At 40.9% G+C, this 18,671-nt stretch overlaps 1 protein-coding gene across 4 annotated transcripts in view; it reads left to right on the forward strand.

Moving 5' to 3' along the window:
• The first annotated feature begins 830 nt into the window (after positions 1–830).
• The window catches only part of LOC132898099 (zinc transporter ZIP11-like), a 365,574-nt gene continuing 347,733 nt past the window's right edge, over positions 831–18,671 (forward strand). For all 4 annotated transcript variants that reach the window (XM_060939490.1, XM_060939491.1, XM_060939489.1 and 1 more), the window contains exons 1-3: positions 831–907; positions 1,421–1,536; positions 12,081–12,119. In XM_060939490.1, the coding sequence (XP_060795473.1) occupies positions 1,429–1,536; positions 12,081–12,119 (147 nt within the window). In that variant the 5' untranslated portion in view covers positions 831–907; positions 1,421–1,428. The remainder of the gene's footprint in view (positions 908–1,420; positions 1,537–12,080; positions 12,120–18,671) is intronic.

Genomic DNA, 18,671 nt, shown 5'->3' on the forward strand with positions numbered 1-18,671 from the left:
TGGGGGGAAACTGGAGCACCCGGAGGAAACCCACAGAGACGTGGGGAAAACATGCAAACTCCGCACAGAAAGACCCCTGTCAGCCACTGGGCTCGAACCCAGAACCTTCTTCCTGTGAAGCGACAGTGCTAACCACTATGGCACCAATTAATTCATTAATCAATTAATGAATTAATTAATTAATGGCAATTTCTGTAACTCCATACAGCTGCAACAAAATTGGGTTATTTATTTTCTTATTCTTTTTATTTTTATTTCTGCATTTATTTTCCTATTCTTTTATTTTTCAGCATTTATTTATTCTGGAGATTTATTCTTTTTCTTTTTTTTTAACTGCCACTTCTGTGACTATACAGATGCAGCAAAAATGGGTTAAATTGGGTTACTTATTTTCTTATTTTACTTTTGCATTTATTCTCCTATTCTTTTTATTTCTGCATTTATTTTCCTATTCTTTTATATTTTTTCAGCATTTATTTATTCTGGAAATGTATTCTTTTTTTTTTTACTGCCACTTCTGTGACTCCATACAGATGCAACAAAAATGGGTTAAATTGGGTTATTTATTTTCTTATTTTATTTTTGCATTTATTCTCCTATTCTTTTTATTTCTGTATTTATTTTCCTATTCTTTTAATTTTATTTATTTATTCCAGCATCTGTTTATTCTGGAGGGTTTTTAAATTTATTTATTAATTATTATTATTATTATTATTATTTTTTACTGGCACGTCTGTGACTCCATACAGCTGCAACAAAATCGGGTTAAATGTTTGTCCGTGGGTGAGTGCCATGTTAAGTAGTAATATCGCGAGACATGGGTGTCTCGCGTGATGTTGGAGACACGTGTACAGGGAAGTAGGAAGTAAATAAGGCACTCTTCGGTGGCTTGGTGTCTGTGTTGGCAGTGAGTAGTCTACATCATGGGCTGTTCTATTAAAACAAAAGGACATATTCTAAATTAAGCATTGTTTTATACACGTTATGTAGTTTAGAAAACTTTGTTCGTGCAGCCTGGTGCGAGATAAACGTATAATTTTGCTCACGTCCCTGTAATCAGTAGATACCTGACTGCAACATGTAGCGTATAAAAGTGAATAAATAAGAAACTCCACTAGCTGTTTGGCGTTAGATACATGTTTGTGCTAGATTTTGTCTAATACATTTTAACGCTTCAAAAGCAAGTAGTTCATATGAGTCAGTTCATGTGGTTCACTTCCACAATATTTTTCATACCCGAGTTATCTAATCTAATACATGTCAGCACTGACTGCTGATATTAGTGAGAAGCTCTATGTGCTGAGCTGTTAAGCAAACAAGATTTATCACACACCCTTTTCTCTTGCAAATAAAGCACACAAACCTAATCTGATGGTCCTCTTTGACTAATCAGTACTTCTTTGTCATTGGGTTGTGTCAGGTGAAACCATGCTTGCAGACTGCAGTCCAGTGGTGCAGGCTCTCCTGGGGACACTCTTCACCTGGGGCCTCACCGCTGCAGGAGCTGCTCTTGTCTTCATCTTCTCCAGCACACAGGTCCGATACAGTTTCTGCCATAAACATTACTTGCTTCTGTTATTTTACAAATATGTACGGTTCTTAATTTCTATGCTGAAGCTTTTTATAAGAATATGTTTATTTAAAGGAGTCTCCAGTGAAACTGCTTTGCAGTGTTGGGCTCCGAGTAGCAGTGCCACTAGTTTCAGGACATTTCTCAGTAGTGTGGTGGCAACATCACTGTTTTCTGAATCAAATAGCTTTTCAGTAGTGAAGTTCTTTCATTGATCAAATAGTGTTGTCGCATCCACACAACTTAGATTTTCCTAAGCATTTCTGAAGCTCAAGTACAGTGTGTTTCTGCTTTAGTCTGAAATAAAACGAAAGATCGATATGTGGAGCCACAGAAGCACTTCTGCATGATGGTGATATCACGTACCAATCTTTGAGCGTACACACACCAAATATTATTTAGAAGACTTTTTTTTTAAACTATGTTACTCTTTGGAGCAAGTCTTTTTTTTTTCTTTTGATACTATAGTTTGAGTTGAGTTAGGCTAGAATCACACTACAGCTTGCGATGCTTTGTGATGGGTTATTGATGAAAATGAGGTGTTTTGGTGGCTATGCATGGTGATCTACAGATGGGCTAAAAGTTGTGGTCACATAATAGGTGAACACTTGTTCATTTGAGGAGACCTGGAATTTTTCCTAGGAGGCGTACATGAGGGTTTTGCACGTATCATCGTCTGGCAGGAGAATGATCACCAGTGGCTTGTTTAGTAGATTCCAACAATACATGATGACAGTGCTGATCAGCGAAGATGGTTCATTTGTGATCAAACTGTAACCAAATATTTGCCAAATATTCATGAACCCTTTACCCAGCCGATGACGAACCTCAGCAAAGGATCGCCAAATGTCATGCACATTTCAAGTCTTGGCGAAGGATAGCCGCTTTGTTGCCGAGGCTCCCGTGAGTATCGGGGACATGAATTCGAGACACATACATCTCAAGAGGCTCAGCAAAGGTTCCCTGAACTTCGGGAAGTATTCCCAAACCCATCTATGAGTATTTGCTGCTTAGTTTGCTGATGAAAACATTGCCACCAAATTTCAGTGCATGCACTGAAATTTTTCACAACGTTTTTGGCCACTCATGAGGCAGACACTCACCAAAAAAAAAAAAACAACTCATGAAGCTTGGAGAGTATTCACTATGCATCGCATGATTGGTGGTGATGCTACCAATTTTTCATCGGCAAGTATTTACAAACACCTCGCAAGCTGTAGTGTGACCAGGGCCATAAGTTAGAGAAGCAGATTTGGGACTTAAAGGTCACCAGTTTGATTCCCTGGACCAGCAGGAATGGCTGAAGTGCTCTTTAGCAAAGCACCAAACCCCCAACTGCTCCCCAAGCTGCTCTGGGTATGTTGTATGTTGCTCTGGATAAGACTGTCTGCTAAATGCCATTAATGTAATGTTATTGAGTTAATTTACAATTTATTCTGCAAATGTGCCCAAATCTAAATTGAGCATGCCCATGCAAACACAGGGACACACACACACAGTTTACAGATTTTGGAGCAGTTGGGTGCCACAGTGGTGCAGTGGTTAGCACTGTTGCCTCACAGCAAGAAGGTTTTGGGTTTGAGCACGGTGGCTGGCGGGGGCCTTTCTGTGTGGAGTTTGCATGTTCTCCCCATGTCTGTGTGCTCTGGTTTCCTCCACAGTTCAAGCACATGCAGATTAGGTAAAATACCTAGCCACTGGGGTTGCCAGTGTATATTTAGTGCCTGTCCCAAGCCTGGAAAGATTGGGGAGGATTGCGTCAAAAGGGGCATCTGGTGTAAAACCTATGCCAAGTCGAATATGCGGAGCAGCTCAGCTGTGGAGACCTCTAACGGGAGCAGCTGAGAAAAGGTGGTTTTGGAGCAGTCACGATCATGTTTTATTGTTTATTAAACAATTGAAAGAAACATTTTTTTTTTTACCTGTTTGACTTGGTTATATTGATCACTGAGAACATTGACTTGGCATCAAGTTGGTTCAGTTTAACAAAATAAATACAAAAAGTAGCTTATGATGTAAACTACTTTTGCCCTTTTGGGTGGCATGGTGGCATACTAGTTAGCACTGTCACCTCACAGCAAGAAAGTTTTGAGTTTGAGCCCAGCGGCCGACGAGGGCATTTCTGTGTGGAGTTTGCATGTTCTCCCTGTGTCTGCGTGGGTTTCCTCCAGGTGCTCCGGTTTCCCCCACGGTCCAAAGACATGCAGGTTAGGTTAATTGATGGCTCTAAATTGACCATAGGTGTGAATGTGAGTGTGTATGGTTGTCTGTGTCAGCCCTGCGATGACCTGGCGACTTGTTCAGGGTGTACTCCACCTCTCACCTATAGTCAGCTGGGATAGGCTCCAGCTTGCCTGCGACCCTGTACAGGATAAGCAGCTACAGATAATGGATGGATAGCTTGTGATGTAGTAAACTATTTTTGCCCTGTTGGGCAGCACAGTGGTGTAGTGGTTAGCATTGTCGCCTCACAGCAAGAAGGTTCTGGGTTTGAGCCTAGTGGCTTATGAGGGCTTTTCTGTGTGGAGTTTGCCTGTTCTCCCCGTGTCTGTGTGGGTTTCCTCTCGGTGCTCCGGTTTCCCCCACAGTTCAAAGACATGCGCTTAGGTTAACGTGGGGTGGCATTGGGCTGAAGTGCCCTTGAGCAAGGCCCCTAACCCCCAACTGCTCCCTGGGCCCTGTAGCATAGCTGCTCACTGCTCTGGATATGTGTTTGTGCTCATTGCTCACTTGTGTGTGCATGTGTTTTTTCACTGCTTCAGATGGGTTAAATGCAGGGGTTAAATTTCACCGTGTGCTTAATTCTGTGCTTGAGTGTACTTGTGACAAATAAAGGCTGCTTGGCTTGGCTTACTTTTGTCCTGTTAGTGTAGCTTAACTCTGGGGGTTCTGTGTAGTGAAGCTTCATTTAAAGTACTGTAACTGGTAACTTGGCTCACTACACTTTCCAAGTGGCCTGCCCAACACTGGTGCTTTGTACCAGTCATTAATTTTTCCTCCATGATAGTCATTAGGACACAGTGGTGTACGGTTATTGGCTTCTCCGTGACATGACAAACTACATTTTTTTTTTGCCTTATTACTTCGAGAGAGAACTATTAATAGCTACTCTAGCATAAATTATAATAGGAAATAAGGTGTTAGACATTCCATGACGTTAAATCATTTGTTAACAATGTAATTGTAAACTTTTAAAGGTTCGAACCTGGTGGCCGACTGGGATCTTTCTGTGTGAAGTTTGCATGTTGTACAGTGCCTACGTGGGTTTCCTCTGGGTGCTCTGGCTTCCTCTTACAGTCCAAAGACATGTGGATTCGGTTAACTGGCTACTCTAAATTGGCCATAGGTGTGAATGTGAGTGTAATGGTTGTTCGCCTGTGTTAGTTCTCCAATAGATTGGTGACCTGTCCAGGGTGAACCCTGCCTCTCACCTGAAGTCAGCTGGGATTGGCTCCAACTTCCCCTGCAACCCTCACGGATAAGCAGTACAGGTAGTCGTCGACTTACGACCTATGCGACTTACGACCGATCGACTTTACGACCGTCTGGTTATGACTGGCAAGTGTTTCCCAGCTGAGCTAGCTGAGCGTACGACAGTTTCCGCCCCAGCTCCCGGCAGCGCACAACAGTTTCCACCCCAGCTCCAGGCACATGCGCAGTCTCTCTCGCGCTCCCTCGTGCACTCCGTCATACAGTTTCCGCCCCAGCTCCAGGCACATGTGCAGTCTCCCTCGCGCACTCTGTCATACAGTTTCCACCCCAGCTCCTGGTTTATGAAACGAGCAAATGCTCCCGCCAGCACGAGTGCTGCAACAGCTGATGATGACGTAGATGACCCACAGCCAAGCACCAGTGATGCCAGCGGTCACTAAATTTTGTATTTTGCTATGTTTTACATTTGTAATTTGGTATGTTTCAAACTAAAATGTTTTCTATTTTTCACACCTGTATTTCGTATTTTTTGTTTTGCACATATTAAACGAACTGTACTGTATGCAGTGTTTGACTTAAACCAAATAATGAGCCAAGGTAATGAAATAAGAAAATGTTGATAAAATAAGACTTTAAGATGATTACAATATCATTACACATCACAATATACTTACGTTCATTTAACATGGGCCGACTTACGACCAGATCGGTTTACGACCGGTCAGTTGTAACCAAACGCAGTCGTAAGTCGACGACTACCTGTATAGATAATGGATGGATGCATGAATTAATGTTTCACCTGGTAACAATTCTTTTAACCCTAACTGATACAATGAGAAGCTTCTCAGTTCTTAAACAACCATGTTGGAAGATGCATCCCTTGGCCATGCAAAAGATGTTACTGTGTTTCAGAAGAGTTAAATTATTGGCCTGGATCTAGCAAAGAATATAACTAAGGAGATTGCTGGAATTGGGGTAAGAACTGTCCAATGCATTATTAAAACCTGGGAGAATAGTAGTGAACTGTCAGCTTCACAGAGGAAATGTGGTCGGGAAAAAAATCCTGACTGATCATAATCGGAGATCACAAAAACACTTGAAGTCAAATTGTAAATAATTGACAGTAGAACTCGCGACTTTGTTTAATAGTGAGAGTAAGATCATTTCCACATGCACAGTGCAATGAGAACTCGCAGGATTGGGACTAAACAGCTGTGTGGCCATAAGAAAACCAATTGTTATTGAGGCTATTTGGAGGAAAAAGCTTTAGTTTGCTAGGGAGCATAAAGACTGGATTCTGGAACAACGGGAAAAGGTCATGTGGTTTGATGAGTCCAGATTTACCTTATTCCTGAGTGATGGGTAAGAAGGGAAGCACATGAAGCGATGCATCCATCATGCATAGTGGCCATTGTACAAGCCCCTGGAGGGAGTGTTATGATCTGTGGTTGCTTCAGTTGGTCAGCTCAAGGCTTAGCAACATTATGAGCCAATAAAAGGAAGTCAGCTGAGTAACTGAATGTATTGAATGGCCAGGTGGATTTTTTTTTTTGGGTTCCTTGATGGCATGGGCATGTTCCAGGACAACAATGCTAGTTTTCTTTGTGCTTAAATTCAACTCTGGATAGAAATAAATGTTATGAAGTTGGAAAAGATTGTTGAAACAATGCCATGGTGAATGTGCATTGTAATAAAATTAAAATATTAGTGTGTGGGACGTGTGTGCTTTTTTGGCAAGGTAGTGTATTATAAGAATACATGGTAAAATTTTGAAAATTATGGTTAACTGCCCCCATGGTCAAATGATGAGATGAAAATAGGAAATTTTAAGCAAGTTTGAAACATCAGCACATTTCAAAAAAATTATTTGGACACTCCCATAACAATAAATATGGTTACTGCATATACATGGCCTAAAATGTCATAAATGATGGGGGGGGGGGACAAAACTCTGCTTCATCGAGCATACTGTTTGAGTGAGAAATTCTCAGGGGGTGTTTTGGTTAGGTTTTGAATTTTTGTTCATTTACAGGGCCTTGCCTTGTCGGAGGAAAAGTACATAAAATACCCTGAAGGTACATTTTTTTTTAATCCTACAGAAAAGGTTAGCCCTTGTCACAAAGTTTCAAAGCTGTTCATGCCATATCGAAAGAGTTCTGAATGTTGACTGTTGAACCGAAAGGCTCATTCAGCAAAATGCATACAATTGACTTACATTTCAAAGGGCTGTAATTTAAAAACTATCACACCTACAGAGGGAATATTTGGGATTTCTTCATATGTTTTGCATAGGAGCACCTGCGATTATTTTCAGTGGAATCTGTGACCTGGGACCCTCTGGGTGATTTGATATTGAATTTTATTTATTTATAACAATGTTTATACAGGAGGCTCTCCTCACCATAGTGTTTTTCAGAGAGGTCCTGCAAATGCATGACCATGAATGACCATTTGAAAATGTTTCTCTGGTTCGAAAGTGCCTGTTGTGGGCTATTTTTTTCCTTATTCTTGTTTAGTATTGTTTTTCCTATTTTTCGTTAGTGCTATGTTAATTAAAAAAATCAAATGGTCATTGTTTTTAATTGTTTGTGTTTGATAGGCCTTTGTGTACAGGTAAAGACATGTCAAACAATTCACACATACAGTCCTTCAGATAATGTGCTATATTTAGACTAGCAGTTTTAAATGCTGTCATCCATTTGAAAACAATGGGCTTCATTCATCAGTCTTTTAGGAAAGTTGTCTGGAAATTTTTGTGTAAGCCAAACCAAACAAAAAAATTAAGGGATTTACAAAAGTTTCAGAAATGGTGATTTTCTTTGTACTCGTGTATGTTGATGCAAAACACACTCCTGGCACAGCTCATTGTGCTGATGCCCACAAAAACTCCATAAAAGTTCAAGTGCACAGACAGTTCAAGTGGGAGAATGAAATGAATGAGGAGTGTAAAGGCTGAAAGGCAGAAGTGGAAATTTTTTGACTCTCTTCTATGCTAATAGAAATACTTAATAATATACACTCAGGCAGATACAGGTCAAAAGCTTCAGGCTTCACATCAAACATCAGAACAAAGAAAAGTTTAAATCTCTGTGAGGTTGATCATGTATGGTATGGATATTTGTACCAGATGGCCTGGTTTGCGTTTTCAAAAACTGCTGAACTCCTGTGATCTTCACACACAGTGGTCTCTACACTGAATGGTGTGGGGAAAAAAAATGAGTGAGTGACAGTTCGGTGGGTGGAAACGCCTCTCAGTCAGAGGAAAATGTCTAGATTGGTTTGAGCTGCCAGAAAGGATACAGTAACCCAAATAATCACTGTTTATAACTGTGGTGAGTAGAAAAGCATCTCAGCATGCACAACTAATCAAACCTTGAGCTGGATGAGCTACAGTAGCAGAAGACCACATCAGTAGTGGTTAGCACTGTCGCTTCACAGCAAGAAGGTTCCAAGTTTGAGCTCAGCGACCGACGGGGGCCTTTCTGTGTGAAGTTTGCATGTTTCCCTGTGTTTTTTTGGGTTTCCTCCAGGTGTTCCTATTTCCCCCACAGTCCAAAGACATGCAGTTAGGTTAACATGGGGTGGCTTTGGGCTGAAGTGCCCTTGAGCAAGGCACCTAACCCCCAACTGCTCCCTGGGGCACTGTAGCAAAACTGCCCACTGCTCTGGGTATGCGTGTGTGCTCATTGCTCACTTGTGTGTACATGTATATGTTCACTGCTTCAGATGGGTTAAATGCAGAGAGGAATTTCACTGTGTGCTTAAGTGCAGGTGTGACAAGTAAGGCTTCTTCTTCTTCTTAGGTTCCTCTCCTGTCAGCCAATAACAAGAATGTGAGGCTTTCATAATCATAGACTTGCAGAAACTGGATAGGTGAAGACTAGAAAAAAAAATCACCTGGTCTTTTTCCAGCCTTCAGTTTGTTGAATCTGTGCCCATGATAGCCTCACATTCTTGTTCTTGGCTAACGAGAATGGAACCTCATGTGGTTTTCTGCTGTTGTAGTTCATCCAGCTCAAGGTTTGATTAGTTGTGCATACCGAGATGCTTTTCTGCTCACCACAGTTGTAAAGAGTGTTTATTTAAGTTACTTCCTGTTCAGATCAAACCAGTTTCGTCATCCCCCCTGTTTCAACAACAGGGTGATTTCAGCCTTCAGACCCTCTGCTCAGAGGATGGTTCCCCCCCCCCCCCCCCCCAACACACACACACTTTCTGTGTAAATCTGTGTAAATTTCACTGTTTTGTGTGAAATTCCCAGGAGATCATTAGTTTCTGAAATACTCAAACTAGCCCATCTGGCACCAACAACCATGACATGATCCAAGTCACAGTGATCACACTTTCCTCATTTTGATGTTTGATGTGAACAGTAGCTGAAGGTCTTGACCTGTATTTGCATGATATGCGTTGTGCTGCTGCGACGATTGGTTGATTAGATAACTGCATTAATGTACAGGTGTTCCTAAAAAGTGGATGGTGAGTGTATAATAATAATAATAAAGTGAAGTGTGTTTTGTCATTCTTCTGTAAACACATTGGAATGAAATTTCATTTCTCCTGGACCATGGTGCAACATAACAGTACACAAGACTACATAAAGTGCAAATACAGTGTGAGATGAGTGCAGCACAATATGTAGCAACAATAAGTATAGCATTCTATAAATAATAAGTGAGCGCTAAATCTTCAGTGAGCTGAGGCATTTGTGTTAGCATAAGATACAAATGTATTTCAGAAAAAAATTCTTGTTAACGCTTGTATGAGCAATTTATGAATAAATCCTTTCATATCCAGCTTGATAAATGAGGCCCACTCTTACTTAAACATAGAGAACGGAGGAGGGAAATGTCCAGTGCTTCATTTCTGTCTAATGACATATCGGAGGCAAAAAAAAACCCTGGAATTTGGTGCAAAAGGGATTGAGTCATTTGGGAAGAAGCTTTAAAGAGAAAAGGAAGTAAAAAGTCTGAATGACAAAAGCGTTCTCTGAAAATGGTGCACTTGAGCATTTGCTCATTTTCTCTGTGGGGCACACAAGGTGGCAAAATGCCCACAATGCAAATCCATACTACTTCCAGCAAGTAAGTACTCAACAGTCATTTTGTGGTTCATCTGTCCAGTGGCTGGTATTGCAAAAGGTTTAACACAGGGAAGATTAAATACAGGAATGAGGGTCATTGGCATTGGTGAGTTTGACACTTTGACGCCACAGTGTAAATACACAGAGTGGAAAGAGAGAGTCACTCGTTTGATAGACTTTTGCTTGTAATTTTTAGCTTTTAGCTAAGTAGAAAATAAATCAAGTACTCTTTGATGTTTTGGACACAACAAACACTTCTGTAAGGAGCATGAGTTTCTGTTTCAGAAAACTGCCAATTCCGTTTTGTGATTTTGCCAAATCCCCCCCCCCCCCCCCCCCCCCCCCTTGTTTTCTGTAATAAGAGATAGGAAAAAGTTTCCATGTACCAATGATGCAGTTTTGGATTTCTGAAATCCATAAAAGCAAAACTTGAGCAATTTTTTAAAATTCAATTTCTGCATAAGCTTAATTACAGACTTTTTCAGGTTCAAATTGAGTGAGAGAAAGAAATTGAAGAAATGTATAGTATCGCCTCCACTGAAAGACATGAAAATGAAATAAGACATCATGTCAGCGCTCGAAATTAACTTTTTAATCCAGTCGGACAAGTGGCAAGATTTTTCACTTGTCCTTACCATAACCTTTTTATTACTGTATTTACTAGCTCAGTGAAAGGAAAATGGTTAACGAAGTTTATCAAAAAGCAGGTATAGTTATGATAATCATTATGCTTTAATGATTTCTAATTTTTCAATAAAATTCTAACTGTAACCACAAACAATCTATCCAATGCCCCATTATGGTGCATGTGTTGTTATAACCCCATGACCTGATCTGCAGTTTTAACAGTTAGACTCACCCAAATTCAAAGCTTCTGGAGGAAATAATGTTAAATCTTGATTAAGCCAGTAAAACTTGAAGTATAAATTAATTTGAAGAAATGAAACCGAAAGAAAACATGTTGGACCTGATAAGGGTTACAGAATCACATTGTGAATGAAGATGAACCGTAAGTTAGTTTGGCACGGTCATAAAATTCCCGCAAAATATTTTGACATTGTGATTGTTAATATGCACCATACAAAAGGGAACTACAATAAAATGTCTGAATGAAATGACGATTCACCACAGATATTTATTTTATTGAGGTATTTGATCACCATTTCTTTGATTTTGATGAATTCAAAGTCCAATCTATAATTAGATATTACGGCGTGGTTATTTTTTACACATGCACCTGCTGTACTTGGCTTCCCTGGAAATTCGTAAACAATAACACGGCCGGATCACTGAGGGGATTGAACTAGTTTTGTTGGAGCTTTATTGATGTGACACTTGAATAATTACTATAAAAATGGTGATTTTCAACAAATATACAACTTGTCCCGTCAGACAGGCAGGTGTGGATTTATATCACCATTCTACATCAGCATTATGAGCTGCTTTGTATTTTCTGGGTGAGGCGTTATTAAAAAAAAAAAAAAAATATATATATATATATATATATATATAATATATATATATATATATATATATATATATATATATATATATATATATTTTTTTTATTATTAATTTTTAATTTGGTCAGCGTGCACAATGATCATAAGCCCTCGTGTCATTTCCAACATGGCAGGATTTTTATTAGTTTGTTGACAACCTGGTTTACGTAAATATTCGATTTCTTTTTGCGCCCCCCCCCCCCCCCCCCCCCCCCCAAAAAAAAAACCTCACTATATAGCTGTGTGGATTCAGTTTCTTGGGTTTTGAATCTGGATGCTGACAAAAACCCGTTTTCCGTTTCAGAATAACCATTCTGTTTCGGACAAGCAATTTCAGCGTTTTTTCCGTAATTGCAGAAAATCACCCATCCCTGCTTCTGATGATTTTGAAGTATTTAATTTTGGCCTCCTCTTGAGTGAAAATAAGATGGAACACACATTGCAACTCCATGTCCTAACTGTCTTTTGATTCTGTCCTATTGCTCCTTTTTAGAAGCAGATCTTGGATGGAAGCCTGGGCTTTGCAGCAGGGGTAAGAGAGCACATCTAAAGATCACATACAGTGATTTCCCTCGATTCTGTCACTCATCATATTTCTCTCTTTCCAAGAAATGTAATTCTTTAATTTTCTTTTTCACCATAAGGAAAAAAAACCCTGGGGGGGGGGAGCTGAGTTAAAACTCCAGTGGTGCTAACCATCAGGTTAAATGGTGGAACAGTTCAGTAAGAAGCTACTTCTGCTTCTGGCTTGTCCACTGTAATGGCCATGGTGCTGTTTTAACACCCAGTGTCTGCTTTAAGTCAACATCAGTGACGTTCATGGTATCCATGGCCTAAAGAAGCAGCTTTAGGACCAAAATGTCACCAGTTCGATTCCCTGGAACAGCAGGACTTTGTGGAGTAGGTGGGGGGAGTGAATGAACAGCACATTCACCTCCCTCTGCATGGTTGAAGTGCCCTTGAGCAAGGCACCTAACCCCCAGCTGCACCCCAGGCAGCTGCTTACTGCTTGTGTGTGTATGCTGCTTCAGATGGGTTAAATGCAGTGAAAGAATTTCTCTGTGATCTCATGTGTATGTGGCAAAGGCTTCTTCTATTAATCATGTATGTAAGAACACATGCAAAGCTTCTTTTAGTAAGCTGAAGTAAGGTGTTGGTCAGTCTCTTAAGAAAAGCTTCATCATGAAAAAAACTGCTATGAAGGTAAGAAAATATCTACCTACCTTATTGATAGAAATAAACACCCAAGCTAACGTAAGCCAAAGACTGGGACCCCCCCCCCCCCCCCCCCCCCCCCCCCCCAAACATTAGATATTGCCATCTTGCTGGATTGCCAACTGTAAACCATACTACTGGAAACAAATCATATCCCTGAGTGCAAGAAGCCCAATCCATTTTTTTTTGTATCACACTTTTAATAATGGACACAAAGCAGCTTTACATAAATCTGGGTGGAGATTTAGATCCTGATTTGAGAGAGAAATCTTGGGAGGAACCAGATTCAAAAGGGAACCTATCTTCAGGGTGACACTGGATAGTGGGATTATGTAATAATTATTTGCTGAAGGTGAAGTGAATATCGGTAAATAATAATTGAGGTGAAGTTGAGGTTATTATTCACCAGTATTCACTGAGCCTGAGGCAGATATTGTTTGAGTGTAAATACACAGGTGATTTTATTTTTTTTTTAAATCATATAAAAATAATTTATTTCAAACTTCAAAAGTGGCATGCAAATGTAATAAAGGTGCGGAACAGAATTGTCACTTATCTACGCTGACTCACAAATATTTTTGTTTTGAAATTGATAAAATAAATCACAATCCCACCTTACTTTGGATAGTTTTAGACCAAACTTCAGAGTGTCTTTAGAAACAGCATTTTCTTTCATAATTTGTAATTCTTCCTCACTTGCGGCGACAAAGCAATTGGCTGCCATTTTGCCGAGTTGCTCGAGGTGATTATTCAGAAATAATCTGAATCTCTTGACCAATCAGTATGCACGATTTCTTATAATCAGCTGTGTATTTATAGTAAAAATAATTATTCTTCTACAGTATGTAAATATGAATATAACTTATAAATGCAAACAATACTGCATGTGTTGAAGGGATGTTCAGTATTGTGAATAAGGTTCTGGGGATGAACACAGGACAGTCTTTATGATTACATCAGAAGTTTTTACATACAGTATGCAGATGAGAAAGTCACTGAAGAAAGGGTGAGATCTGGGCATAATCCTTTTTTTTCCAGCTTTTGGGAAGAGCTTCCTTTTCTCCTTTGCTGAAACAACTTCTGGTTTAAGTTTAACCAGACAGACTTTATAAGACAAGATTGACGTAGTCTGTCTGAAGTACTTGAAATTTTGTCTTAACCATTGATTCAGTGAGCAGAACCGTCACACTCGAGCCGAAATCATCCTTGTTTTTATGAAGGGCTTTTCATACATCAGTATATTCTGAACTGTTATTTACTGGACTATCAGCTTTTTATTAATACCTATCAAATTTTCTCTCGTCCACCAACCAGACAAAGAAAAAAAAAACGCTCAGTTTTTTTCCCCAGAGTAATTTTTATTTCATACATGTTTTAACTATAACATACTCCAGTTGACACAGAGAAACAAAGCTGTCCTCTTCTGTTGCATCCAGGAAGGGCAACAATAACATACTTCCTGCCTTTCTTGCTACAGTATATTATGGGAAATGCAGGAGAAAATCTCTTGGCACTTTTATTATTTTATATTGCGTGATTTAAGGAGAAAAACCTGCATTTCCTTGAACTCTCGGCTCAGCCTTAGTGTGTGTAGTGTGACGACATTGCTCCAACCTTGCAAAGTGAAGCAGTCTGATTTCTTGACAAAAACACATTTTCCATGTTTTTTTTTTCTTGTAAATTTGGGACTTTATCTTGGAATTTGAAGGTTTTTTTTTTTTTCTCCAGGCAAAATTTTGACTTTTATAATCTGAGTGTCTGAGTTTTTTCTTGTATATTTCCGACTTTAATCTCAATTTTTTCCTTGGAATATGATCCCCTCCCTCAGCTCCAGATTTGTTTTTACCTACCCATCTTAGGCTGCAAAGCTTTATAAAGGCTGCTGGGGTTTTTTTTTTTTTTTGTGTGTGTGTGTGTGGTCCCCCCCCCCCCCCCCCCCCCCGGCCAGATGTATTAAAAGGTTTTCACCGTTCAAAAAGTTAAATGATGTCTGACCAGAACATGTAAGGAAGTAGTAGGGCTGTGCAACTACTGATATTTTAGTGTCGGTGAACATGGCTTATATTAGTTAACTGGCTTAGGTCAGATGTAACATTGTGTCTGGGTGCTTGCCATTCATATGTTTTTAAGACTTTAGCATTTAAATAATCCAGTCAAATAACTTTAAGTGTTGTAGTGACTCACTGCTGCAGCAGGTGAACATAGACACTAGACCCAGGAGTAGTGGAAAATAAAGTGCTCTTTTATTTTAATAAAGTGGTGAACAGTGAGCGTGCAGGAAGGCAGTGAAATCTCCAGTGATGGGTGATAGCCTGGTCTGGATGTTCAGTGGAGCGGCTGCAGGAACCAGACGGGAGTTGGGTCGTGGGTGGGCTATACGGTGATCGGGTTGTGTCTTTTAACGCTGTATTGCTGCAGGCGGAAGCAAGGAAGACAGACTGGGAGAGCTCCTGTTGGCCAGTTGGCATTGGCAATGTGGCCTAAGAAGAGAGGGCGGCAGAACATCAGTCAACAAGCTCTGACAAGGCTGAACTGACTTGTGTTGGTGGCAGTGCCTTTTTATACTTTCCTGGGTGCTCAAAGAGGCTACATAAAGGTGGTGCTTAAACTGCTCCAGCTGTGTGTGATTAGCTGGTTCCACCTTATGACCACATTGTCTTCTGTGGTCCAATACACTGATGCTGAGGTGGCACTGTCCGTTCAGCATCATCGGATCTGTAGTGTGAGGAACGTTGCGCTGTTTGTGCCGGGGTTTGTCTGAGTTGCTGTCACAGTGACTAATTCACACAACAGTCTCGAGAATTTACACTCACTGGCCAGTTTATTAGGAACACCCATACACCTGCAGTTTTATGCAGTTATCTAATCAGCCAATTCCTTGACAGCAGCACAATGCATAAAATCATGCAGATACAAATCAGGAGCTTCAGTAAATGTTGACTTCAAACATCAGAATTTGAAAAATTGTGATCTCTCGGACTTTCACTGTGGCATGGGTGTTGGTGCCAGATGGACTGGTTTGAGTATTTCAGAAACTGCTGGTCTCCTGGGATTTTTGCACACAACAGTATCTGGAGTTTACAGAGAATGGTGCGAAAAACAAAACAAAAAAAAACACTGAGTGAGCGACAGTTCTGTGGGTGGAAATGCCTTGTTGATAAGAGAGGTCAGAGGAAAATGGCCAGATTGGTTTGAGCTGCCAGGAAGGATATAGCAGCTCATAGTAGGTCTTTACAACCGTGGTGAGCAGAAAAGCATCTCAGCCTGTAGCAGCAGAAAACCACACTGGGTTCCACTCCTGCCAGCCAAGAACAGGAATCTTAGAATCAAGAACAAGTTCCTATTAAAGTGGCTGGTGAGTATACAATTGAACAAATTTAGGCTTATAATTCAGAACGTGTAGAATATCATCTGTTGGTTTCTAATATGATAAAATACAAAAAAAAGAATGATTGAGATAAATACAAATTTTTTACTTCTTGAAAAAATAGCCCGAGATATGACTTGAAAGATATTCTGCAGCCCAGAAAATGAGTAATTCGTAATATGGTCTAATTTTATAAGTACATATGTGCATTCTGTTGTATTCTATGACAGGATGGCGTGTATTATAATCAGAAATTAATCATTGGGATGCAGCCTAACACGAACCAGACACATCATACTTATTCCCTCATAGTTGCATTAAATGCTGTGGAATATCTGCAAAACAAGTTAGTGTCTCTTATCGCTTACATTTGTAGATTGATTAGATTAGATAGAACTTTATTGATCCCTTTGGGAGGGTTCCCTCAGGGAAATTAAAATTCCAGCAGCATCATTACAGGATAAACAGAGAATAGAAAATAGAGAAAACGTATAGATAAATTAAGTATTTACATACACAAATATTAAAAAAAAAAAGATATGAAAAAAGTCCAGCAGGAGAGGTATTGCACATTGTCCAGTATTGCTTTTTTGCCAGGCTAGGCTACTGCTCCTTCCCATCCTCTGTCCTCCTGTTACCCCTCCTTCCCCCCAGAGAGGAGTTGTATAGTCTGATGGCGTGAGGGACAAAGGAGTTTTTAAGTCTGTTAGTCCTGCACTTGGGAAGGAGCATTCTGTCACTGGACAGGCTCCTCTGGTTGCTGATGACGGTGTGCAGAGGGTGACTGGCATTGTTCATGATGTTCAGTAGTTTGTCCATAGTCCTCTTCTCTCCCACCGTCACCAGAGTCTCCAGCTTCATGCTGACCACAGAGCCGGCCCGCCTGATCAGTTTGTCCAGCCTGGATGTGTCCTCCTTGGATGTGCTGCCCCCCCAGCACACCACGGTGTAAAACAGGACACTGGTGACCACAGACTGATAAAACATCTACAGGAGTTTCCTGCAGATGTTAAAGGACTGCAGCCTCCTCAGGAAGTACAGCCTGCTCTGTCCCTTCCTGTACAGGTGGTTGGTGTTGCAAGTCCAGCTTGCTGTCCAGCCACAGCCTGAGGTACTTGTAAGAATCCATAGCCTCCACCTCGATTCCCTCGATCAGAACTGGTCGTGACCTTGGTCTGGACCTCCCAAAGTCAATGGCCAGCTCTGTGGTCTTCGAGGCAGATGGTTCCTGTTACACCAAACGGCAAAGTCCCTCACTAGGCTCCTATACTCCTCCTCTCTGTCGTCTCTGATACACCCCACAATGGCTGTGTCATCAGCGAACTTCTGAATGTGACACAGCTCTGAGTTGTAGCAGAAGTCCGCAGTGTACAGGGTGAAGAGAAGAGGGGCCAGCACCATGCCCTGGGGTGCTCCGGTGCTGCTAATCACAGTGTCAGACGTGACGTCCTTCAGCTTGATGTACTGCTGCCTGTTGGTGAGGTAGCTGGAGATCCAGGTGACCAGGCAGGGGTCCACTCACATCCTGTTCAGTTTGTCCTGAAGCATAAGGGGCTGTATGGTATTGAAGGCACTCGAGAAGTCCAAGAAGAGGATCCTCACTGTGCCATTTCCCTTATCCAGATGCAAGTGGGCTCGGTGTAGCAGGTAGAAAATGGTGTCTTCCACACCAACACCTGGGGGCTGCCATGTTGTAGCCATAGTACCCACAATTCCCTGCTTCACTTTATGGCCCATCTTCTCCCCTTCCACTGTTACAGCATTGAACACAACAATCCCTGTACTCGATGCCATGTTCTATCTCCGCCCATTCTTCTGACTCCCTGTAATGGTATTGGATACAGAGATGATACCGGATACCAAATACAGTAATGTCATGACTATGCTTTAAAACCCGCGGCGAAATCGAAATTCTTTCTCTCTGGCGGTGGATCCCCATGTGTGAAAGAGACATCGTTGCATATGTGCTACAGCAGAACAAAGGACAAAGAATGAGCTGTTGATACCGGACCTTTAGCCAAAGTTCAATGTATTTGATCTTTGCATAGTTGCAATAATAACTGAACCGTTAGTTACTGCAGCCCACGCAGTATTTTAAAGAGAAAAGGAGACCGGATCCCTTTTCCCTTTCGCAACGTCGACGAACTACAAGCAAGATTCCTTCCAGATCGTCGGACGACTGACAGGACACCAAAGATCTTCAGCTGACGAGCTGTAAAAGCAAAAGGAACAGAACTGTTTTCTCCCTGGACCTGCGCTCTGCGCTGTCTTCGGATAACAGATGGCGCACTTTCAGTCGCCAAGCAAGAGCGATCTCAAATAAGGCTGGCATCTGGGCAATTGTTAGTTTTAACTGTGGCTAGTTAATGCGAAGAGTGTTGCTTAAATGTACGCATTTTGATTCACAAGAAAGCCGGTCTTATACCACGTGTTTTTGATTTGCTTTGTTTACTATTCATATTTGTTAGGTCATGCATGCTCACACTTGTGTTCTCTGTCTCT

Source organism: Neoarius graeffei, chromosome 14, assembly GCF_027579695.1.
Source record: "Neoarius graeffei isolate fNeoGra1 chromosome 14, fNeoGra1.pri, whole genome shotgun sequence".
Lineage (NCBI taxonomy): Eukaryota > Metazoa > Chordata > Actinopteri > Siluriformes > Ariidae > Neoarius > Neoarius graeffei.